This window comes from Diplotaxodon limnothrissa, linkage group LG9, assembly GCF_057381915.1.
Source record: "Diplotaxodon limnothrissa isolate DT_005_m linkage group LG9, D_limnothrissa_male_GT1.1, whole genome shotgun sequence".
NCBI classification, from domain to species: Eukaryota; Metazoa; Chordata; class Actinopteri; order Cichliformes; family Cichlidae; genus Diplotaxodon; species Diplotaxodon limnothrissa.
In genome coordinates, this window is record NC_140604.1 from 772,290 (window position 1) to 797,657 (window position 25,368).

The window sequence follows — 25,368 nt, forward strand, 5'->3', positions numbered from 1 at the left end:
GGACTTTCAAAATAAACAGGAAAACATGACAAGACACAGGCACGACAGCATCAACCAGAAACATGACACATAAGACACAATAAACAACAATGGGAACATTAACACATGGGAACACCGCTGACACACATGAACCTAATAACAGGGCAGGGGAAGGGAAACTAAATACAATGAACAAAGAACATACTGGACTCTTACAAAATAACACAGGAAACATGATGAGGCAGACAAACAACATGGGCTTGACACATGAGACATGAAACACAAAGGGCAGGTGAGCCCAAAGCCCGGGGAAAAGGGGAAATGAGGGGATCAATAACAAAACTGAACCACTTGGGGTTTTACGGGAGCTAGATGAGCTTAACCCAAACAATAAATGACAAAACATGAAGCCTCAAGTTCTAACTAATAATACAAAACAAGAACTTAATATTTCCCCATACTAATAAAAGAAATAAACAATATATCAAAATGCTGGGTCACAGACCCAGCCCATAAAGACCTTCCAGGTAACAACCTTTAGTTTTAAGTTGGGGCAGTTCTGGGGTGCTCCTTTTTGGGGTGAAGCCTTCTGTGTAGTAAAACACCATCTCATCAGGATATGGTCTCTTGGGAGACTGTCGAGTACGTGGGAAAAGGCAAATATGTCAATGTGCTTAATGTTGCAATATGACACAGAACGAAAAGAGTTTGACTTAAACAAGATTAAATTGGCATTAAAAATTTGGTCAGATATGGAACACGAAATCCCTCTTAGGAGTTTTAGTGAGATTGTCTATATGTAAGTCAACCAGCAAAATAACATTGAAAACCAGAAGAAACTCATTGGAGGAACTCAGAAAATGAATTTGAAAAGTCATTATTTAGCTTGGGCAGGCAATACACTGTAACATATATAGGAGTAGTTGGCCCACTGATTTGTAAAACGATGGACTCAAATGAGGCGTACAGAAGAATAGTTTTAGATGATCCTTTCCATTTCTTGTTGTAAACTACCACAACACTGCGACCACGGCCAAATGCGCAGGGCTGATAGGTGTAAACTAACCAAGCTACACCATGTCACTGGGTTGGTGTCAAGTCAGTCAAACAAAGAAAATCAAACTTAATGACTGGCCAGGAGATCACACAGTAGAAGCCCTTATTGGTGAGCGAATTCACATTAAATAACCCGAAGGAGAGTTTCTTTATCTCAATTGTGGCATCAGCCGACCAGGTCGGGTCAGCCGGGACACTTGTTAACAGTCTAACCAGGTCTATGTGGGGATCAAAGGAAAATAGACCAGAATTGTTGTATTGGATTATGATCATGATAAGTTCCAACGAGATCCTCGGTGAGTGTATTTCTGACTGGGATGACGTAAATAGAATGAAGCTGAAGAAGCTTGGCTGTTGTGTACTGAAATACAAATGTCAGTGGGTGGAAGATGGCAACCAGTGCCAGCAAGCTCCACGGGAACACTCTGCCATTTCACATCATTAGATTTTAGAGGTTTCCAGTTGCTGAAGGCATGGTGACAGCGACAGAATAAAAATGCAATAAAAACGATCAAAAATCGGATGGCAATTGATGGCTTACAGAAACCATTCTCAAATATATGAAAAAACACTTAAGTGATACAATATTAGAATTAAAATAAGTCCACAGAAAAGTGGCAGGGGGTAGCACCAGGGTTCATTCATTCTAATTATACACCTGTGTCATCACATTCACCCCTCAGTTAGCTTAACTGCCACTGTTACTGGTACCAACTGAGACACCACCACTCAGTTGGTATTTGGGCTGCCTGCCGAGTGCTAACTGTTTACAGCTTTTCTTGTACAGTGTTTGTGGTTTCGTATGAGTACCAAAATTAAGCAAGCAAGCAGAAATCTCATGGCTGTCCCTGTCGCCAGCAGTCCACAGCAAGAGCAGAATGAGGCATGTCACATTTACCTGGGTTTTGACCACACATTGACTGAACCTGAAGCCTGTGCAATTTGTTGTCAGCTCCAGCACAAGACCCTAGAAAGATGGGTGACGTTTGTGGAGAAATTACTGGGAAACATGGCTATAGCACGGCATGAAGCTTTCCTTTCTAAGTGTAGGAACTTGGGTTTGTCTGAATCCAAAGGCAAGTTGATGTACCTGCATCTGACTGGGCTGAATGAAGTATGTTGATGGGTTAGAAGAGGGTGAGCTAGAACTAAGCAAGAATGCTAGCTAGCTTCAGCTGAACTTGACAATCACCAGGATGATGATGATGTGCTGGACATCCACGGTTTCTCGGAGGATGAGCTGCAGAGCCTGTCATTGACTCAGTGTGCCACTGCCCCAGCCAGCCAAGACACCATATTCGTTGTTCTGATGTGAAGCAGAGGAGCTGCAGGTGGACTGGTTTTCTTCCGAGTCAGTTCAGAAAAAATCATGGTTGAAAGCCATCTTGGGTCAGCTGTAGCTCAGGAGGTAGAGCAGATCATCTGCTAATGGGAAGCTTGGCGGGTCCATCCCTGGCTCTTCCAGTCTGCATGCCAAATTTCGTTGGGTATGTCCCCAAGTTGCTCTGTAATACATCCATCGGAGTATGAATGCATGTAAATGTTAGTTAGAAGCACTTTCACAGAAAAAGCATAGAAAAAAGTTCAGATGTGAATGTGTGAATGAGGCAAGTTGTGTAAAGTGCTTTGAGTGCTCAGAATGAGTGCATTATATAGTCTGTACCTCCCTATGTTAGCGGAGCCTTTGGAGCAAGTTCACCATCATCACTGTGCCCGGGTATAGACATCGAATCCTGAGGTGTTTCAATGATCTACTGGTGTGTGTGTGTGTGTGTGTGTGTGTGTGTGTGTGTGTGTGTGAGTGAGACAGAGAGAGAGAATCACATTCAGTTTAACATCAGTGTGTTTGCGTCCTTGCACACTTTCTACTGTTCCTGTATGGCTGAAAGCACAAAGCCAGCAAACAGCTCAGCCTGGCACTTCCTTGTACATACTGCACCTCCCCCCTCCATCCTCTCCCTTTTATCCTGCCACTCTGCTTTGCTTCAGTTGGTCAAAGCATGGAAGTCTTGGAGTTTTGTTTAGAGAGTTCAGATTCCCTTCATTTATGTGAAACAGCGAGGGACTGTGTAGACTTTGTTTTCGTTTGTTCTGTAAAGTTTATTACATTGTAATTTATTTTTTTCTTCACAGGGAACTTAATGTAGCTTGGTGTCCCCTTATTTAACTGTTATCCTCAAGGCTCTTTAGACCTAAGATTAAGGCTACAGTTAGGGTTCACATGTGCCCCCAGTAGTGAATTTCTACCTGTAAAGCACATAAAGAAAAATATCATAACAGAGTAAATGTAAGGTTGAAATGTATGTAAGGTACTTGTTTTTGATCTGCTAAAATATATACTAACCCTAAGTCTATGTGTAGACCCTGTTTTGTTCTTGTACAGCAAGTAAATAAGTATTCAACATGTCCCCAGTTTTCTTGTAAATATGCTTGTATTTATTGTATTGCCTTGGGATATTGTGTCGCATACTCGATAAGAGCTAAAACAAATTGATATTCCTGTGCACTCCAGTAAAATGGCCCGATAAAGTCCATGCTGATGCGCTCCAACGAGGCCTCCATAAAAGGTAGTGGTCACAAAGACACTTTTGGAATTGCCACCTAGTTCACCAGTTTCACTTTGTCCATGTGGCCCCTTGCGGGCCAGGTGCAGTGTCTGTAGCTACAGCAGAGTAGAAAGTGTTAGTAGAGACAGCGGCCATCGGTCTGCCATCCCTGGCCAGTGACCTGGAGCCTCCTACTTGAGGCCAGGACTGGCTGACTGTCTGCCCACCACCCGAAACGGCGGCCCCAGCAGCTCCCTCAGCTGAGCCACAAGATGGTCCTCTGCTAGCATTACCACCATGCCTAAACTGGTGAGCTGGTGACAGCGGACCCACTGGGTGGTGCCAGCTGGAAGACACTGACACAAGTTTTTTTTTCTTACCTGTTGACTGAAACATATTCCAATTGTAGTTATATAATGCATAGAAACTGCATTAGACCCTTTGATTATAACATATATAACATTATACTAGGTTATCATTATATAAATATCATAATATCTAGATAGTTAATAATCAGAAAAAGAAAAAAAGTGATGTGAAAAAGTGCTTTTCCCCTTCCTGATTTCCTATTTGTTGTGTTTGTCACACTTAAATGTTTCAGATCATCAAAATAAATGTAAATATTAGGCAAAAATAACACAAGTAAACACAAAATGCAATTTGTAAATGAGGGGGTTTACTATTAAGGGACAAAAATCCAAACCTACATGGCCCTGCGTATAAAACAGTGGCCACCCTTAGCAGCAACAACTGCATTCAAGAGTTTGCGATAACTGGCAATGAGTCTTTTACAGTGCTGGGGAGGAATTTTGTCTTTGCAAAATCATTGTAATTCAGCCCCATTGGAGCATTTTTGAGCAAGAACTGCTTTTTTCAACTGTTAGCATCTCAATCAAAGTCAGGACTTTGACTAGGCCACTCCAAAGTCTTCATTTTCTTTTTCTTAAGCCATTCAGAGGTGGACTTGCTGGCGTGTTTGGATAATTGTCCTGCTGCAGAACCCAATTACACTTCATCTCGTTTAAGTTTAGGTGGACAGCAGGGTTCCATTTACTGCAGTCATCCAGGTCTTTAGGCAGCAAAACCACCACCATATTTTACTGTTGGTGTGTGGTTATTTGTCTGAAATGTTGTGTTATTTAATGCCACATAAAAAGGGACACAAACCTTCCAAAAAAACTCAGCTTTTGTCTCGTCAGTCCACAGAATATTTTCACAAGAGTCTTGGTGGGGTTTTTTCAGTCAGCAGTGGTTTTCTCCTTGAATTCTCCCATCGATGCCACTTTTGCCCAGTCTCATTCTTATTGGTTAATTATGAACAGTGTTGGGAAGGTTACTTTTAAAATGTATTCCATTACAGATTACAGAATACATGCCCCAAAATGTATTCTGTAACGTATTCCATTACGTTACTCAATCAGAGTAACGTATTCTGAATACTTTGGATTACTTAATACATTATCATGCTGTTTACAACTACGTGAATGTACTATTGCTGTGTGATTTATTACTGTTACTGAAGGTCTGCGGCTCCGAACCGTAGTAAAGGGACCTCTGACTAATACGTCGGGTTTGTGTCGGGCTCGTAGCTGAAAACTAGCTTTACTTTGTTGTCTGGGTCAACTTTTCTTGCGAGAGACAGAGAGAGGCGTTGAAAGGCTGCTCCAACCGAACTTATTGTTTCAGAGGAAAACAGGAACACGGTGTACAGTCGAGTCTTAATAGCTTACTTACAACTGGGCTCGTCAGGCTCTCTTTTTGGTTGCAGTGGTTATTATTATATTTACATGCTTCCAGCTCCCGTTTCTGCTCGGAGACAGCTCGAACTTTTCCTTTTTCTCCCTCCTCGCTCACAGACACATAACGGGTACAGCAGTCCATTCTCCCTGCAGCACGGACTACACTGCCTATGATGCTACATTCTTTAGAGCTATACCTGTAGCATTCTGCCTGTTAGCTTAGCACACCACCAACAACAAAAAGGCGCTCTCTCACCCAGCAAACACAGACAGAGAGAGAGAGCGTCACCCTGTAACCATGGCAACCGTAACGCTGCCGCCTGGAACAACAGAACGTAGCTGTCAAACAAAACCCAAACAGTCCTGACCCGCGACAATATGAAACAGGAAAGTACCGCAGTGTAATCCATTTATTTCAACTAAGTAACTGTATTCTGAATACCACCTTTTTAAACGGTAACTGTAACGGAATACAGTTACTCATATTTTGTGTTTTAAATACGTAACGGCGGTACATGTATTCCGTTACTCCCCAACACTGATTATGAACTTATGACCTTAGCTGAGACGTGAAGCCTTCTGTTCTTTAAGGTTGTTCTTTCTTTTGTGACCTCCTGGAAATGTCCACTGTTACAAACTACAGGTTTGTGGCTAAGAAGAATATCCAGTCTGCCTCAACCTTGGTAAATGTTCTTTTGCATGTGACAGTGTTGCTTTCTGTACTACAAATGTTCTGAGGGTAACCTGGCAGATTGTTTTTAGGAAAGGAGTTTACATAGACTTTCCACCTTTTCAAAGAACTAGTTGGAGTTTGAAGTAGATTTCAAGTTCATTTTCAGTTGACTGATGGTCCTTGAGTCCAGCTGCTGGTTGATATGGATAATATGATACAGTCTTTAAGATAAGATGTGGCCCCAGTATTCAAGCTCTCATATGTAAGGAAAAGGATTTTAAGTTTGATTCTGAACAGATACACAGTGAAGCAAAGCCAGTATGGGGAAAATATTGGCGTGTCTCTTTCTAGTCACTGTCAGTACGCTCACTGCAGCATTTCAGATCAAATGAAGGGTTACCAAGGAGTAGGACAGCCTCATAATAAAGTAGCCCAACCCAGAAGTAATAAATGCATGAACCAGTTTTTTAGCAACACACTGAGATTTGATCCAAAAAAGCTGATGCTTGTTCATCTGGATGTGGTGTTTTCAGTGTGAGAAAGGTTTCATCACTCATCCAAGTGACTTCTTCAGTCTCGACTGATTGCAGGTTTCCCCAACCTTATAAAGAGTACAAGAGTACATAAACACTGTGTTCAGATGATTAGAATCAACTTTTTGGGATTTGTCTGTGAAGGTTCTCAGTCATCCAGGTCATTGTATTCTAAGAAGCTTGGAAAGAAAAGCGTCTGGACTTCTTTAAGTTGCTTGAAGACGTTTCACCTCTCGTCCGAGAACCTTCTTCAGTTCTAGGCTCAAATGATGTGGAGTCCCAGATTTAAGCCCTGTGGGAGTTTCCCCCCAAAGAGAGACAAAAGGACCCCCTGATGATCCTCTACCTAATCACCTGAGCCAAGGTGTGAAAATGGGTGTGGGTCACAATCAGCCAGGGTTTAGGGTGAGCTCATTGTGAAACCTAGCCCCACCCTATCATGGGATTTCCTGAGGTCAGATGGCCCAGGGCGTCTGGGAAGGGATCTCAAAACTGGATTATAGATGGCAGACAGTTGGTGTCGTAAACCACCACCTCTGTTCAAAGATGGTCGCTCACAGTGGACATAGATGGCTTCTTTCACTCCTCTTCCACTTTTTGGGATTTCCTTACCCAGATGACTGAGCATGCATCAAGACTGAGACAGGATGTTTCTAATTTTAGAGATATTGTGCAAATGCAAGGTAGCGGTTATACTTATTTGATTAATGTGCACATTGACCCCCATACACCCACACCCCGAAAAAGCTGAAACGTCTGAAATTAAATGTAAATATATGAATGATACTGCCTAAGGTAAGCACATATAATGTAAACAGGATTGTAAACAGAATTCATGTCTAAAATAAAAAGATTTGGTTCCAGCACAGAACCCTGTGGCACTCCATTATTGATTATTGGTAATGGTAGTGTGTGAGGCAGTCTGTTAGACAGTAATAAATGAAACCCCTAAAATCAGTAGCCTTAAAGTTAGGGCATGCACTGATCTCTATAATTAAATTCTATGGTCAGCAGTATTGAACACTGCACTGAGTTCTAGCCAGGGGAGAGTCCACTGTGAGAGATCATAAGAAGATTATTATTAAGATATTTTTACTCATATTTTTAAGACTATATGTGTTCTGTGATGAGCTCTGAAACCTGACTGAACTCTTCAAATTAACAATTTCTCTGAAGATGATCAGTTATCTGTTTCCAAATACTCTTCTTCCCCTTATCATGGTGGAGTTTCTCCGGGTACCCAAAGCGAGGGATAAACTCATGGAATATTTTGTCAAATGCGGTTTTCCCATATTTATTCCTTGTTGGATACACCTGAGCAAAGCGTTTGAAGTGGTCTACAAGAACAAGAATGTACTCATACCCGTGACTTTGCTCTAGGTGTAGGTAGTCAATACAAAGCAACTTGAAAGGACTACTGGTACTGATAAGTCCATAGGAGCTCGTTGGGGAAGACTGGGATGCTTCTGTTTGATATAGACACATCGTTTGTTTGCATAGTCCTCTATACTGCATGTTGGGCCAATAAAACTGTTCACAGGTGAGGTGTGTTACACCAACATGACCCATGTCATTATGAAGTGTTCTCAGCACCAGGGGCTTTAGCTTTTCAGGAAGCACAAGCTGTTTATGCTGTTTATGCTGTTTATGCTGCATTTCTACTATTCACCCGAAAAGCTGCTGCTTGGGGCACCTCATCCTCCTGCCCTGCTTTGCTTCCTTGCCATGCTGCAGACACCACCTCTGATGACATAGTCTCTGTGTGCTCTGTCATTCTGTCTTGGAGGTTTACTGGGTAACTTCACAGAGTGTCTGCATCTATATTCAGCTTCAGATTTAGTCTGGTAGTGCTCAGGATGGATGTTAAGATGTGATTATCAATGCAGACTGTGAATGTGGGGGCATAATACAAGTAGTCTTGAAACTTATCACAGGTGGACGGCTTTAGTGCCAAAAACTCAAGCTTACCGAAATGAAGGTGGTAATTTCTCTCAGCTGATGTTGGAGTTCTTGAGCCATATCTGATGACACGTAACTTGTTGTCCTGACGCTGGTGCAGCACTGCACCTAACCCTTCACTGGATGTGTCGGTGTGCAGTATGAATAAAAGGTTGAAGTTTAACAAGTTTAGCTAAAACATCCCGGTGCTCAAGACATGTCCTTCAACGCACATATTGAACAAATATGTAAGACTGCGTTCTTCCATTTGTGCAACATCTCTAAAATTAGAAATATCCTGTCTCAGAGTGACGCTGAAAAACTAGTTCATGCATTTATTACTTCCAGGCTGGACGACTGTAATTCATTATTATCAGGAAGTCCTAAAAACTCCCTGAAAAGCCTTCAGTTAATCCAAAATGCTGCAGCAAGAGTCCTGACAGGGACTAGAAAGAGAGAGCAGATTTCTCCTGTTTTGGCTTCCTGTTAAATCCAGAACTCAAAATCCTGCTCCTCACATACAAGGTCTTAAATAATCAGGCCCCATCTTATCTTAATGACCTTGTAGTACCATATCACCCTATTAGAGCACTTCGCTCTCGCTCTGCAGGCCTACTTGTTGTTCCTAGAGTATTTAAAAGTAGAATGGGAGGCAGAGCCTTCAGTTTTCAGGCCCCTCTTCTGTGGAACCAGCTTCCAGTTTGGATTCAGGAGACAGACACTATCTCTACTTTTAAGATTAGGCTTCAAACTTTCCTTTTTGCTAAAGCATATAGTTAGGGCTGGACCAGGTGACCCTGAATCCGCCCTTAGTTATGCTGCAATAGACGTAGGCTGCCGGGGATTCCCATGATGCACTGGGTGTTTCTTCTTCACTCACTATGTGTTAATAGACCTCTCTGCTTGCTCATTAGGGGTCATATGATTGTTGGGTTTTCTCTGTATGTATTATTGTAGGGTCTACCTTACAATATAAAGCGTCTTGAGGTGACTGTTGTGATTTGGCGCTGTATAATTAAAATTGAGTTGAAATTGAATGGTCTTTAACCTTCCTGTACAAAGGCTTAGGGATAGAGTTATAGCACTTTTGAACTGGATTGGCTGCTTCTGGTCAAGATTCTCGAAGTTAACAGGAATGCCACTTTTTGGATACTGTTTGCTCTGGCACTCGTGTGCCTGGCTATCCTGCATGGTACATATTTAGGTATCAACACTTGACTGCCCTGGTTGCTGACAAGGGTGACAAAAGTCTGTTGGCCTGGTGTCTATGATTCCTAATATGAAGTTCAAAGCTGTTCTTGGTGGCAAGAAGATATCAAGATATTAGCTTGAAGATTGAAGATATCTTCAAGCGACTTGATTTTGGCATCAGGTACTGGAAGTGCTTCTCTATCCAAGACTGTGCCATTATTGTGACCTGAACCCCACTGTCCAGTAGTACCTCAGTTGGTTCACCATTAAGGTAACAGGTAAACATACACCTTTTACTAGACAGTTTCCTTTCTTCACTGTGTGTCTTAACACTTGCTGATTATCAGTTGGAGTTCTTCTCTCATGTTTTTTTTTTTTTTACAATGTTTTGGGACTCTGGCTTTTGTCTGGTCACTGGTAGTCCCTCCCCAATGACCTGCTGTTGTTTCCCGGTTCTTGGACAGGAAAACCACAGCCTGGTGTCCCTCCTGACCACACTGGAAACAGGGGTTACTAGCAATCCCTTGGGTTATACATGGCCTGCATTTTCCTTTCACGGTGGACTTTGGTGGTGGAGCAGTACTGAATGAGCTGACCTGTGTGGACTCAGAAGAGTTTCCCACTGGAGTGAGAGCCTTCTCAGTAGTTTTGGCCAATCAGTTGACTGGTGTATTGAATCTCTGAGCTAATCTGCTGAGAAGCAAACATCACACGCCGTTTTAGCCCCGTTAGCCGGTCGGTACATGTACTGATGTAGGTTTTCTCTGTCTTGTTGCTTAGCTTTGCTAAGCTCCTGAAATAGCTCTGCACTGCTCTTGTCTCTCAGGCATGCTCTAAAGAACCATTTGAGCTCAGCTAACGTTAACCCAGGTTTGGCCATTAACATATCCTTGAATGTACCTGGTTTAATTATCTTTAAGACAGTATGGATTATCTCTAATTCTGTAAAATTCTCAGCTTCATCACTCTGTCTACACAGAGAGCTATAACTAACATCCGAATCTCAGTTACTTGACTGGTTACCATGCAGGGTCTATCTGCCTTTGCACTAACTACTGAGGGTGGTACAATAGAGTGTGTTTCTGCAACAAGCTCACAATCCTCATCTGCAGCCACCGGAGGTCATTGCAGGTCAGTGATGAAGTTGTTGACTACTAGCAGGCGAGACATGCCTTAGTCCTCCTGCCTTGCCAGCCAGTCACTGTTCAAAAAGTCCACAATGAAGTCATAGAGTTCCACCTCTGATGCATTTTCTCCTGTTAGGTCATCTTCCACCTCATCCTCAATGGTGTCTGCAAGCTTGTACAATACCTCTGTTTTAGCAGTATTAATAAGCTCATGAAGCTTTCTCTGTATTCTTCATCGTAACTCTTGTAAAGCAGCCATTCTGGTATCCCAGATGGAGCAGGCGTAGCACGTTGGTCCAGGACATTAATCTTAGTTTATTGCTTGGTGATTAGCTACCGTCAGTAGGAGGCTCTAATCCCGGACGAGCCCCCACAATTGTTGTTGGCTGACCTGACAGGTGTCCAGGAGGGGTGCGATCCTCGATCCTGCTGCTCTGTATTAAAAGGGACAGCTATTTTTTTAAATTTACATGGTTAAAGTCTCTGCTAAGGAACCTTCTCTGCTGTAAGCTCATGGTGCTATGCAAATGACCAAGAGCAGAGTTAGCATTACAATCGAACTGTATTTGCACAGTAGTTATTAGGACCACATTAAACTCCCTAAGAAAGTAAACAGGCCCACATTTAACAGTCTAAGTCCCAGGAGTAGTAGTTCATTGTAGTCACTGAGTTAGTACACCAGTTTTTATTGCCAGACGCACAGACAGCCCCGCCTACTCTCACCAGAGTCACTAGTTTTGTCATGACATTATATTGTGTAGCCTTCTAACCTATTTGCAGAGGTAGAGTAACGCTTAACAAAAACCAGTCATTTTACCATTTGCCAGAATAGAAGACTAGAGCCAAGTCTCTGTACTGAGGATACAGGTGTTCCTGACAATTTTACACATGCTGTCCATAGTCTCAGATCATCCACTGAAGGGATGAGGCGTTGGTGAGAAAAGTAGTTTTGATACAGGCCACAGTTCCACTGTTACTGGCTGTTACTGACCCTATACCCAACATTTTGTATAGGCTGTGATGGAGGTAGATGATATGTTGTGATAAAGAAAATATTGTGGTCATTTTATCAGCCAGCACCAGTTTCAGATCTAATGTTTACAGTTATTTTAGGTTTGAGATTTTGTAATAGTAATGATGGATTATTTTCTACTTCCCTTAAAAGGCTGTCATGCCTCCCTATGGCCTCGTTTCAGGCTGTAAGGCCACAGAGAGGGCTGACTGCAGCTACAATGTAGGTCACATGATTATTGGGTCCTGATGGTGTGCCAGGTCGAATATTGAGGGATTGTGCAGGACAGCTGGCTGGGATCTTCACCAGGATTTTCAACAAATCCCTCGCACAGGCGACTGTCCCACTCTGCCTGAAGTCCTCCACCATAGTCCCCTTGCCTAAGAAGCCCCACATCACCGGCCTGAATGACTACAGACCGGTGGCACTCACCCCAGTGGTAATGAAATGCTTTGAGAAGCTGGTCCGCAGACACATCACAGCAGCCCTGCCCCGCAGCCTGGATCCACACCAGTTTGCCTACAGAGCAAACCGATCCACGGAAGACGCTGTAGCCACAGCACTCCATGCTGCATTAACTCACCTGGAAGAGCATGGTAGCTATGTGCGGATGCTCTTCGTGGATTACTGCTCAGCTTTTAACACCATCCTTCCACACAAACTGGTGGCCAAGCTACAAGACCTGGGGCTTCCATACAGCACCTGCATGTGGATCAATAGCTTCCTCTCGGGCCGTAGACAGAGAGTCAGAGTTGGCCATCACACATCCTCAGCCCTGAGTCTCAGCACTGGCTCACCCCAGGGCTGTGTGCTCAGTCCACTGCTCTACTCTCTCTACACACACGACTGCACTCCTCGCCACCACAGCAACATCTTTGTGAAATTTGCAGATGACACCACAGTGGTGGGGCTCATTTCCAAGGGAGACGAGTCTACGTACAGAGACGAGGTGGAGCAGCTGACGTCATGGTGTAAGGCCAATAACCTCCTCCTCAACACTTCAAAAACCAAAGAACTCATAATAGACTTCAGAAGGAAAAAGGCAGAGATCCAACCACTATTCATAAATGGGGACTGTGTAGAAAGGGTGGCAAGCTTCCGCTTCCTGGGAGTCAATATAGAGGAGAACCTTTCCTGGAGTGTGAACACCTCCGAGCTGCTGAAAAAGGCCCAACAGAGACTGTACTTCCTGAGAATTCTCAGGAGGAATAACATCACACAGAGACTGCTGGTGTCCTTCTACAGAGCCACCATTGAGAGTGTTCTAACTTACTGCATATGCATCTGGTACACTAGCTGCACAGGGGCTCAGAGGAAAGCACTCCAAGGGATCATTAACACCGCCCAAAAGATCACTGGCTGCCCTCTCCCCACACTGGAAGTTCTACACAACGCCCACTGTTTTAAAAAGGCCCAAAACATCATAAAAGACACCTCACATCCTGGCCACTCCCTGTTCGAACTGTTGCCCTCAGGCAGACGGTACAGGGCAATCAGAGCAAGGACTAATAGACTCAAACACAGCTGTTATCCAACTGCAATAACACATCTGAATACTACAAAAAAATGTCCATCACGCCACTCTTGTGTTAATCTATGCACGGTCTGAAGCATGTGTGTGGGAATGTATGTGAATGTTTTACTGTTACATCTTATTAGTATTTTAAGTATTCTATCTATTTTATTTATTGAATTTTATTGTTTTATTTATATTTTGATATTGCTAGGGATGATGCAATGATCGGGGACCATTCTTAATTTCATTGTTCTCATGACAATGACAATAAAGTTTCTGATTCTGAAGGTAGCTGAGGGGGATGTCGTTACAAACTTGCATATTTCCATGCACAGATGTGGAGGTTACCGAGGACACCAAAGCCTGTAATATCCACTAGTGTCTGTACAATTAATCAGTGAATTGCTTATTACGTTATTATTACAGTATTACATAGCTTAATTATTTATTATTGCAGCTGTAATTATCTGTAAATATCAGCATCATGACTATTTAACAGGTTAAAAACATATACTTAGACACTATTTCAACAACCATCAAGCTAACCACCAGCTAAAACAGCAAACAATTAAAGAGAAAGTAAAAGATTCTGCAAAAAGATGTAAAAACGAGACGGAGCCCCCGTTCACATGGACATGCTGCCGGGCGCTGAAAGCAGTCATCTCACAGATTCTGTCACAAATATATGGCACTTTGTTCCAAACAATTCAAGTGATTAATAAGGTCAGTAAACACTGCTGTAGGAGAGAACCACGAAACGTTGGCACTGTGCATAACATTACAGGTGATCCTCGCCATGTATGAGTTCCAAATAAATTACCAATCAAAGTGATATCAAAGTGATCCCTGCTCAAGAAGTCTGCTGCTTAGCATATCATTTTTAATACTCTGGTTCAAGAGTTTTGCATTGTGAAACAGCAGTGTTGGGTAAGTTACTTTAAAATAGTAACTTAGTTACATTACTAGTTACTTCTATCAAAAGTAACTCAGTTACTTCAAGTTACTCGTTACTTTCAAAGTAACTAGTTACTAGGGACGAGGCTAACCAGAACGCCGTTTACTCGAGTGTGACATTATCTCCAGGTCCGTGTTCCAATTTCCGAGGTAAGTCGAACGCAACACACGAAGTAACGAATAGCGAGCCTATCTAAATCCCAGTAACGACTAACGCGTTCCTGATTTTGGCATAATAACTAGTTACCGTGCTCGTTACCACAATAATAACGTAGTTACTGTAACGCGTTACATAATAACGCGTTAGTCCCAACACTGTGAAAGAGACACTCCAAATGCAACAACAGTAAGGGTCCAACCTGCAGCATTTAGTTACTTACATAGTTATGACAGGTAGGTGAGAACAAACAGTCAATAGTGTTCAACCTGGTCTTAATGAGCGATGATACAAACAGATACATGTTTTATATATTTTCTTTATTGTTTCTTGTTATTGTTCAGTCAAAGCATCACCATCATCATCATCATATGACCCCTCATTGTGAATGTAGGGAATAAACCACGCAGGAACCATCTGAACCCTGACAAACAACAAATAGAAAAACACTTTAATAACACAATTTGTTAAATATGATACACGTGTTAACATTAGTTTTACTACAGTTTACTTGTATTTTAACAAATGTAAACTGTATTCTAGGAATCACTGACAGAAAGTTGTAATAAAAATAATTATCTTTGTGTTTTCCCAAACTTTAGCTTTTCTCATTTTCGTGCTTGTTGTTCAGCTGCCATACTTCATCTGCATGGTGTCACCTCTTAACCATGTAAAATAACACACAAGCAGAGTATGTTACTAAAACTGGACATTGCAAACTTCATGACAGCATAATTTCTAACAGAGTGTAACTTCAGAATATGCAGAAGTCATTTCTACTTCATGGAATAATCTGACAAGCCAGACATGTCTGTTTGATTAGAACAGTTTCTCTGACTGCCCCAAATAAACCAAAGAGTTCATGAAAACTCTGAAATCCAAACATCAGTCTTTTTTTATCCTGGTGTAACTCTGAGAGCATGTGATGCTTTCAACAGAAGCAACAAAAACTAACAACCAAATAGGAAAACCTTAAACTTAAAAAGGAATTCAACCCTGTACCAAAATTCCAAGGACAACACTCCAGCTCCCACAAGACTCAGCCCACACAGCTGATAAGTTACACACCCATGCACATCCATCAAGCTAACGCTGCTCTAAGACACTTTAAATATATCGTAGATTGTTGGATTGAATGATGAACTGTTGACTGGAAATAGTTTTGGTGCAGGGTGCAGTGGGAAACTGTCACGATCCTGGGTCTTATGACCCAGTGTTTTGAGTTTTAGTTCATTTTGATGTTTTAGTTTATGTAAGCCCTTCAGGTTCCTAAGTTCATTTGTTATCATGCTTAAGTGTTTCTAGTTCTTATTATTTCCCCCTCGTGTTTCCAACTATGGTAAATCTCCCCTGCTTTTCATGTGTTTCATGTCTGTGTCTTACATTGTGAAGTTTGGGTTGTCATGTCTACGTCTCATTATGTTTCCTGTTTTATTGTGAAGAGGTCTGGTGTTTCTGTGTTCATCGTGTTCAGTTTTACTCTTCCCCTGTGGCGTTGTTATGTTCATGTTGATCTACTGTGCCTTTCTGTTCCATGTTTCAGATCCCTATGTTCTGTCTCCCCCAGTCTGTTTAGTCCACATGTCTTGAGTTCCGTCAGTGTGTTTCCTGTTTTACTTTCACAGTCTGTTCTATGTTAATGTTTCTAGTTTTGCTTCCCTTGCCTCGTCCTGCTCAATTACTCTCAGCTGTGCTCTCCTCCTGTGGCTCATTCCCCCTCGTTATCCCTCAGTGTATTTAAGCCCCATGTTTCTCTTTGTCAGTGTTGCGTCCTCCATCATAGCTGTGTGATTTTTCCCTGTGGTTCTTTGTGCTTTAGTTTTCCCAGTTTAGTTTATTTTGTATTGTTTTTTCGTGTCCCACTTCACGCCAGCAATAAAGCTGTGTTTTTGAGTTTACGTTTCGTCTCCGTGAGTTTGCGTTTGGGTCCTACTTTTGCCTGCACACAGCCGTACTGTGACAGAAGGACGCAACCAGACAATGGACCCAGCAACTCATAATCCCTCCGCTGAACTCCGGGAGGACATGATCTATGCGGTGGAGTTTCTATGCCAGGAATGGTTTGCGCTGCCCTTTGAAGAGTACCAGGAGGAGTTAGCCATCCGTCTGCAGAGGATGGTTTCTGGACTTCCCTGGCTATTTGGCACGCTAAACCCTCTCATCCAGGACTTCCTCGTTTCCACCGTACACATCCGCCCGGATCGGCCTCTCCACTATGAAGACTCGGAGGAGGTTCAGCCCGGTCCGCTGGAGGATTCGCGGGCTGGCACGTCTCCTCCCCCTCCTTCCCGGAGAAAACGGCGTTCACGCCGTCAGCGATCCCGAGCAGCGGAGCAGTTTTCTTCCACTGCTGGAGGGCCCGAGGAGCCCGTCCAGCTTCATGCCACGTCAGCTGGAGGGCCCGAGGAGCCCGTCCAGCCTCAAGTCACGTCAGCTGGGGGGCCCGAGGAGCCCGTCCAGCTTCATGCTTCATCTGCTGGAGGTTCAGGAGAACCCAGCCAGCCTCATGTTTCGTTTGCTGGAGGTTCAGGAGAACCCAGCCAGCTTCATGTCTCGTCTGCTGGAGGTTCGGGAGAACCCAGCCAGCTTCATGTCTCGTCTGCTGGAGGTTCGGGAGAACCCAGCCAGCTTCATGTCTCGTCTGCTGGAGGTTCGGGAGAACCCAGCCAGCTTCATGTCTCGTCTGCTGGAGGTTCGGGAGAACCCAGCCAGCCTCATGCTTCGTCTGCTGGAGGTTCGGGAGAACCCAGCCAGCTTCATGTTTCGTCTGCTGAAGGTTCAGGAGAACCACATCAGCCTCGCCATGTCCGGCCTCAAGCCACGTCTGCTGGGGGGCCCGAGGAGCCCGTCCAGCACCACGCCACGTCAGCTGGCGGGCCCGAGGAGCCCGTCCAGCCTCAAGTCACGTCAGCTGGGGGGCCCGAGGAGCCCGTCCAGCTTCATGCTTCATCTGCTGGAGGTTCAGGAGAACCCAGCCAGCCTCATGTTTCGTTTGCTGGAGGTTCGGGAGAACCCAGCCAGCCTCATGCTTCGTCTGCTGGAGGTTCGGGAGAACCCAGCCAGCCTCATGCTTCGTCTGCTGGAGGTTCGGGAGAACCCAGCCAGCCTCATGCTTCGTCTGCTGGAGGTTCGGGAGAACCCAGCCAGCTTCATGTTTCGTCTGCTGAAGGTTCAGGAGAACCACATCAGCCTCGCCATGTCCGGCCTCAAGCCACGTCTGCTGGGGGGCCCGAGGAGCCCGTCCAGCACCACGCCACGTCAGCTGGCGGGCCCGAGGAGCCCGTCCAGCCTCACGCCACGTCTGCTGGCGGGCCCGAGGAGCCCGTCCAGCCTCACGCCACGTCGGCTGGCGGGCCCGAGGAGCCCGTCCAGCCTCACGCCACGTCTGCTGGCGGGCCCGAGGAGCCCGTCCAGCCTCACGCCACGTCGGCTGGCGGGCCCGAGGAGCCCGTCCAGCCTCACGCCACGTCGGCTGGCGGGCCCGAGGAGCCCGTTCAGCCTCATGCTTCGTCGGCTGGAGGGCCTGAGGAGCCCGTCTGGCCACCTTCTGCTTCACCACCTGTGGCTGCCTCACTGTCACCTGGTTCTGCCTCTGCTACGCCAGGACCAGCTCCGGTCTGTGCTTCGCCCGGTCCAGCTCCGGCCTGTGCCTCGTCAGCCGCAGCTCCAGCCTGTGCTTCGTCAGCCGCAGCTCCAGCCTGTGCTTCGTCAGCCGCAGCTCCAGCCTGTGCTTCGTCAGCTGCAGCCTCAGGGCCTTCATCCTCGCCCGGTCCGACCTCTGCATCAGCTGCTCCTGCTCCACCTGGTCCGGCTCCGGCTTCAGCCTCAGAGTCTTCGTCCTCGTCTGGCCCGGCCTCGTCAGAGTCTTCGTCCTCGTCTGGCCCGGCCTCGTCAGAGTCTTCGTCCTCGCCTGGTCCGGCCTCGTCAGAGTCTTCGTCCTCGCCTGGTCCGGCCTCGTCAGAGTCTTCGTCCTCGCCTGGTCCGGCCTCGTCAGAGTCTTCGTCCTCGCCTGGTCCGGCCTCTGCCTCTGCTTCAGCGTCGCCTGGTCCGGCCTCAGCCTCTGCTTCAGCGTCGCCTGGTCCGGCCTCAGCCTCTGCTTCAGCGTCGCCTGGTCCTGTGCCCTCCAAGCCTCAGCCGGTACGCCTGACACTTGGGCGCCACCGCCGCCTTCCGCACGGCCGGCCCCCTGAACTGTTTCCACGTCACCGCCGTCGAGGTCGGCCCCCTGAACCGTTTCCGTGTCGCCGCCGTTGCCGTCCGCACGGACGGCCCCCTGATCACATGAACTATGACTTTCTGGACCGTCACCCTCCGGGTCGGCCCCCTGATCACATGAACTATGACTTTCTGGACCGTCACCCTCCGGGTCGGCCCCCTGAGGAGTCATGAACTGTTCCCTGCGCTCCTGTGATTTTGATGGACGTTTTGTTTTTGGGTTTTTTTGGCCTTGTTTTGAGTTTTAGTTCATTTTGATGTTTTAGTTTATGTAAGCCCTTCAGGTTCCTAAGTTCATTTGTTATCATGCTTAAGTGTTTCTAGTTCTTATTATTTCCCCCTCGTGTTTCCAACTATGGTAAATCTCCCCTGCTTTTCATGTGTTTCATGTCTGTGTCTTACATTGTGAAGTTTGGGTTGTCATGTCTACGTCTCATTATGTTTCCTGTTTTATTGTGAAGAGGTCTGGTGTTTCTGTGTTCATCGTGTTCAGTTTTACTCTTCCCCTGTGGCGTTGTTATGTTCATGTTGATCTACTGTGCCTTTCTGTTCCATGTTTCAGATCCCTATGTTCTGTCTCCCCCAGTCTGTTTAGTCCACATGTCTTGAGTTCCGTCAGTGTGTTTCCTGTTTTACTTTCACAGTCTGTTCTATGTTAATGTTTCTAGTTTTGCTTCCCTTGCCTCGTCCTGCTCAATTACTCTCAGCTGTGCTCTCCTCCTGTGGCTCATTCCCCCTCGTTATCCCTCAGTGTATTTAAGCCCCATGTTTCTCTTTGTCAGTGTTGCGTCCTCCATCATAGCTGTGTGATTTTTCCCTGTGGTTCTTTGTGCTTTAGTTTTCCCAGTTTAGTTTATTTTGTATTGTTTTTTCGTGTCCCACTTCACGCCAGCAATAAAGCTGTGTTTTTGAGTTTACGTTTCGTCTCCGTGAGTTTGCGTTTGGGTCCTACTTTTGCCTGCACACAGCCGTACTGTGACAGAAACGTCTGAAAGGTCAAACTGAAAGTTTTATCATTTATTTTACATTTTCAAAACATAACTTTTAGTTTTTATATTTCAATGGATGATGAGGTTTGGAACAAAAGAAATGACCGTGTTTATAGTGGAAACTAGATAAAAAAGGAGGGGGGCTCTGTTAGCTAACAGTCAGCTGGCTGACCTCTGGCTGACCTCTGGCTAACCTCTGGTTTTCTGTATATACCCATTTATTGCACACAAGCCATCTGTTCCTCATTTTGATCTATATTTGGGGTAGAGTAATCTGTCTTCTTATTATTCAGTAAAAGTAACTGAAATGTTATTTATAGAGCACCTTTCAATAAATATTACAAACTTTTTAAAAACCAAACTGCTTAAACATAATGCAAGTTTTTAGCTTTTACCGCTGAGTCCACAGTTTTTAAGCTGTGTGGGAAAGAGTGATGGTATCCACAGCAACAATGAGCTCATTAAGTATCACAAACAAATCAATATTGCATAATATTACCACTATACATTTTTAATGCATAGTGGTAATATGACATTGCTCGACTTTGTGTGTTGTAATGCTGAGAGCTGGAAGCACAGTTTGGATCCAAACAGTTTAAAGTGTAAGAAAGTCTTGATGCTATAGCAGTTTTAAAATGGTGATAAAGTGGGTGAGGAGGGAACAATGGGGTAGGTCAGGGGTCAGTGCACAGGTAGGTGACAAAGGTCAACTGGAAAGGCTCCAGTACAAGTAGCAGATCACTGAGACATGCACATCCCGAGCTAAAAGGTTTATTTACAGAGGAAAAGAAATGAAACAATACTGGGTCAGCTGACTCGAGCATCTATGGAGAGGTGGTGGCTGAGCCAGCGCAGACCAGCAGGGGGGCTAGATCCAGCTAAGACTGGTTTAGGTGGTGAGATGACACATTGGTGAAGAAGATGGTGGTCTGGACTGTGGACCGCCTGAAGAGCCGGTCGGTGAGCTGAAACAGACAAGATGACCTCCAATGAACACTTTTACTACTAAATAGTACAGATAGTAAGAGAGATCGTTTCAATCCAGGTCTGCTGAAGTGAAAGAAGCACTCTGATCTCTTTCTTCTTCTCATTCAATGATAATCTTTGGGGTAAAGAGGTGATCAGACAATCATTTGCTTGGAATCTTTAAATCAATGACCATAAAATATTTAATGGCCATAATGAAAATAAAATAGGAATTCCCAAAATACGGCCACACTATTTTTGGTACAGCAGTTCAGTACTCTACCTTTTTCACTATAAGGCTAGCTAGTCACGCTAGCTCAGCTAAACTCACCAAGAAACAGTTCCAGCAGTTATTCCTGACATACACTTTCCCAGATCTCCTCTCTCTCTCTCTCTCTCTCTCTCTCTCTCTCTCTCATATATATATATATAAAGGTACATGAAAATGCTTTCTTAATCACTTATTTACACTTTATAAATGATCTGTTTCATATATGATCTGCTTTTTAATCCAGAATAAACAATTATTTTCCAGATTTTCACTACGGCCGTCTTCCTCTCCTTGTCCACCACTACTATGTCTGGTTTGTTAGCCATCCCACAGGATCTTAGCTCGGTCATTCATACCCCAGGACGTATCTGAGCTTGTGACTTCCAGGCCATGCTCTGCACAAATGTTCCTGTATATTATGCCAGCAACCTGGTTATAGCATTCTATGCACTGCCTGCTAGCATCCTGCATCTACTGTTATGTACAGTAGAGGCATCAGAGGTATCCTTATATGGATAAGTGGCAGAGAATGGATGGATGGATGGTGAGTGTATGACTTTAAAAAAGCCTTTCCTACCAGTTTACTTAGCATTGCAAATGGATATTTTATCCCTCCTTTCTCTCCCTCCATGCTTCTGTTACTCAGACTGCAGGAGCTCTGTGCACATAAACAAAGACCAGCTAATACCTGGAGCTCTCTTATCTCTCTACTGCATCACCAGTCAGGGTGTCCTACACTGCCCCCATCAGAGCAACACCTGCAACGTCTCTTCTTGATGCTGGCAGTGATAGTGGTGTTGCATTATATAGCGTTACATAATGTGTATGATGCTGGTGTAATCCTAATAGAGGAGTAGCTTGGTGTGCTTTGCCTTGTACCATAGATAAGTGTGTGTCAGTGTCAGTGAGGAACAAAGGTACCAAAGAAAATCGAATTCATTTTAATAACTAAATTCTGTAATGACTTTGAATGAGGAGTGTGTGTGTGTGTGTGTGTGTGTGTGTGTGTGTGTGTGTGTGTGTGTGTGTGTGTGTGTGTGTGTGTGTTTGGACGGGTGGGGGGTGGGGTGGGGTAGAGGAGGGGAGAGGATCTTTCTTTATGGACATCTCTCTGTCTCCACAGTGACTTGTCACCAAGGAGACAGAGCTGTTGGCAAGGCAACCAAGGGTGACGCCTATGATGAGGTGTGACAGCATAAGTATTTTTAGCCCGTCAGCTAGGTGTTCACAAATGTGAGTTCAGACACTTCAAAGGATGGATGGGAGGTAGGATGATGAGAAAGAAAGCTGGTTTAAATAAGAGCTAAATGCTGTGTCATGGTCAGTGGTTCTCATGTAGTGCTGATGTCACAGACCAGAATGACCACCAATCGTTATAGCAGGCCGTGGTTAAACATGACTAACTGGACCGATGAAGTATTATACTCCCAGTACAGTAGTGAGGCCACAGTGCGTGAGTATCAGCAGGTATATACTCACTCGTTTCATTTCACTTTCTTTAATAATACTCTGAAGATTTAGATGAACAAAAGGCAGTTTAAAAAAGTCACGTGATGTTAACACTTGATATTTATTTAAACCCCAGATATAATTAAGACATCAGGAAGGGGGCTAAATACCTTCCCGCAGCACTGCAGATATGGATCAGACGTGTTTTGATTTTATTTTTAAAGCTGATGTGGTACTTTATTTACTTTATTTACTTTATTTAGTTTATCTAGTTTAACCCTTTTTCAATTATTCAAACTATCACAAAAAATTACAAAAGCAATCAAATCTGTGCATGAATGTTTAAAATCCCAAATTCTTTAGTTTCCAGTGATAGAGAATGAAAAAGAGACTTTTGCTGTTATTAAACTGCTGTTCTTGAAGTGGACATGAAACACTTTACAGGCTTATGTACATCAGAGTCCTGACACAGATGTAACGCTGTGTGGATTTAAGTTTTTGGAACATCTTAGTGCCGTGCTGTGCCAGTGCAGAACATTCAGTCAGCGGGCTGGTTGGGAGCAGTAAGTAGATTTACATTAGTTTTTAACAGAAGCAGTAACTCAGTGGAACATAAGGACAGTAAAATGAAAAATCGGTTTGAGGGGATCATGTTTGCTGCCCCAGGATGCAACAGTGATGTTTTATGTTAAGGAATCAAGTTTTGAAAAAAGGAACTCTGAGAAAGAGACGGCAGACTTTTTGGAGACCTGATTTTGACTGACTGGTTTCCTTCATATTAAGTGAGGAATAGAGGTGAAGCCCAAATGTAAGTGAAGAAGAGTGTGAGGTTGTCAGGGTTGCCGACTGCATTTCAGTAAGTAATGCAGGTATGTTTGTGCTGTGATGTATTAACCTGTTACGTTGTGAACTGTTTGGCAAAAGAGAGAATGATTAGCGGATGAAATATCCCTGATTGCATCTTGTGAACAACTCTGCCAGCTGATTGTGCAGCCGGCAGCCGGCGTGTGTTGGACTTACTGAGTATTCTGTCTCGTGCGTGCGTGGCTCTACACGAATTGACAGACAGCTAAACATATGCAGTAGGCAATGAAAGCGTTGAATGATGACTCAGACATGGAAGCAAAGTAAAGGATTGTTTACTGTCTTCACTGGTGGACATTCTTCTTTTCCAGAATCTGTGAAAGGACACAGCTTGTCCTTCTCACAGGTGGATGTTGAAGGATTAAACAGAGAGACTAATGGTACACCTCATTGTGCAATTCCTAATACTAAAATGGTTCCTGTATTACCCTGCTCATGTGACCCTAAACATCCAACAGGAAGGAATGCGAGTAAAGCCACAGCACATTCACCTGACCGCAGTTTCCATGCAAACCACTAGGAGGTGCTAAAATACTTGACTCTCACATAACATTACACTGGGCTGCTTAACCTATAAAATGTCTGCCTGTCATCTGTGCATTATTTTGTATTTTAGTGTTTAGAAAACTGGCATAAAAATACAAAGATATACTTGATTATAAATCTAATGTAATCAAATTACAAACACATGTGAAGATATCTGTTTCCTTTTCTTTCTTTTCCTGACTCAGCTGCAGTCGCTCCTGATGGCACATTTGAAAAGTCAGCATTTGGGGATGACCTGAGCAGTGAAGAGGACCTCCTCTATGATGAATTTCGAGGATCTGGACATCGTTATGGACACCCAGGAGGAGGCGGAGGAGAGCAACTTGCCATCAATGAGGTAAGCAACATGGAACTGTAATCTCTAGCACCATCTTGTGACCACCAAGGTCAGAAGAATTATATATCTACTCTCAATTGATCTGTGTGAAAGATAGATGTCCTTGACCAAATGTAGGGTGGGGTTGATACCAAACTAAAAACAAAAAGAGTTCATCCTCGGCAGAGGACTACAGTTTGACATAAACCTGACCCTGGAGTAGTAAGAGTCATGTCAGCAGGGGGATCGCCTGCCAAGTCAGAGAGTGTTAGGAAAAAGAAAACACTTACGTTTCTTTTCATTTATTGAATGTTAGGGTCCATAAAAGTTATGAACTCAACCAACTTGGAGGGAAAACAGATGTAAAAAGATATTTGACATAAAAGCTTACATGAGTCCTGATTTTGAGTTGTGCATACACATCCACAAATAAAGTTTTTCACCTTTACCCAAGGGTGATCTTGAGAGCAGGACTTCCACAGGGCTGCCCACAGGACAACTCAAGGGGGTTCCCAGCCACTTTGATAATGAACTATGTATTTGGACATATCTCCAGAATTGATTACGCTTCAACTTATATAACTCCACAATTTTATCAAAGCTTAAAAAACATTTGGTCCCACAGTCAAATAAATCTGATGCATTAAGGATGCCTGCCTTACGCCACTGTAGCCAGTCAACCGATGTCCCTCCAATTAAAATTCTTTTATTCCCCCATAAGGTTGCCGAAGGTGATTTAATAAAGTCCCAGCGACCTGCCCTATGTAATTTACACCACAATGTCTTCGCATTTGCAATTATAGGATGGATAGTTTTATGACTGGTATCAAACAGCTCCCTCCAAGGAGAAATACCGCCATTAACTTCCGTCTCTATATGGGACCAGATGGGTTTAACTGGTGCAGTAGGTAACCAAGCCCTAAGTTGTTTCACGTTCATCACCCAATAATACCATTGGAAATTAGGCAATGAAAAACCTCCTTGCTTTGCACTCGCTTGAAGTTTCTTAATACTTAAACAATGCGGTGAGCTACCCCAAAGAAACTGGTATGACGTTCTTTTTATGAAATACTATGTTAGTTTTTTGCCAGATGTGACGGGACACAAACCCTCCAAAACAGTTCAAACTTTAGTCTCGTCAGTCGACAGGATATTTTTTTGGGGACCATCAAGGTGTTTTCTGGCAAAAGTGAGCTGAGTCTTCATGTTCTTTTTGGTGAGGAGTGTTTATTTTTCCTTGGAAGTCATATATGGATGCCATTTTTGTCCAGTCTGTTTCTTATTGTTGAAAGACGAGCACTGACAGGTCTACAGTGATGTTGTTCTTTTGT

General features: G+C 44.1%; 1 protein-coding gene across 2 annotated transcripts in view; it reads left to right on the top strand.

The window, feature by feature from the left end:
• LOC146624948 (rho guanine nucleotide exchange factor 4-like) overlaps window positions 1–25,368 on the top strand; it is a 119,858-nt gene that overhangs the window by 52,678 nt on the left and 41,812 nt on the right. For both annotated transcript variants that reach the window (XM_085361861.1, XM_085361862.1), the window contains one exon: window positions 23,907–24,058. In XM_085361861.1, coding sequence (XP_085217987.1) covers window positions 23,907–24,058 — 152 coding nt within the window. The remainder of the gene's footprint in view (window positions 1–23,906; window positions 24,059–25,368) is intronic.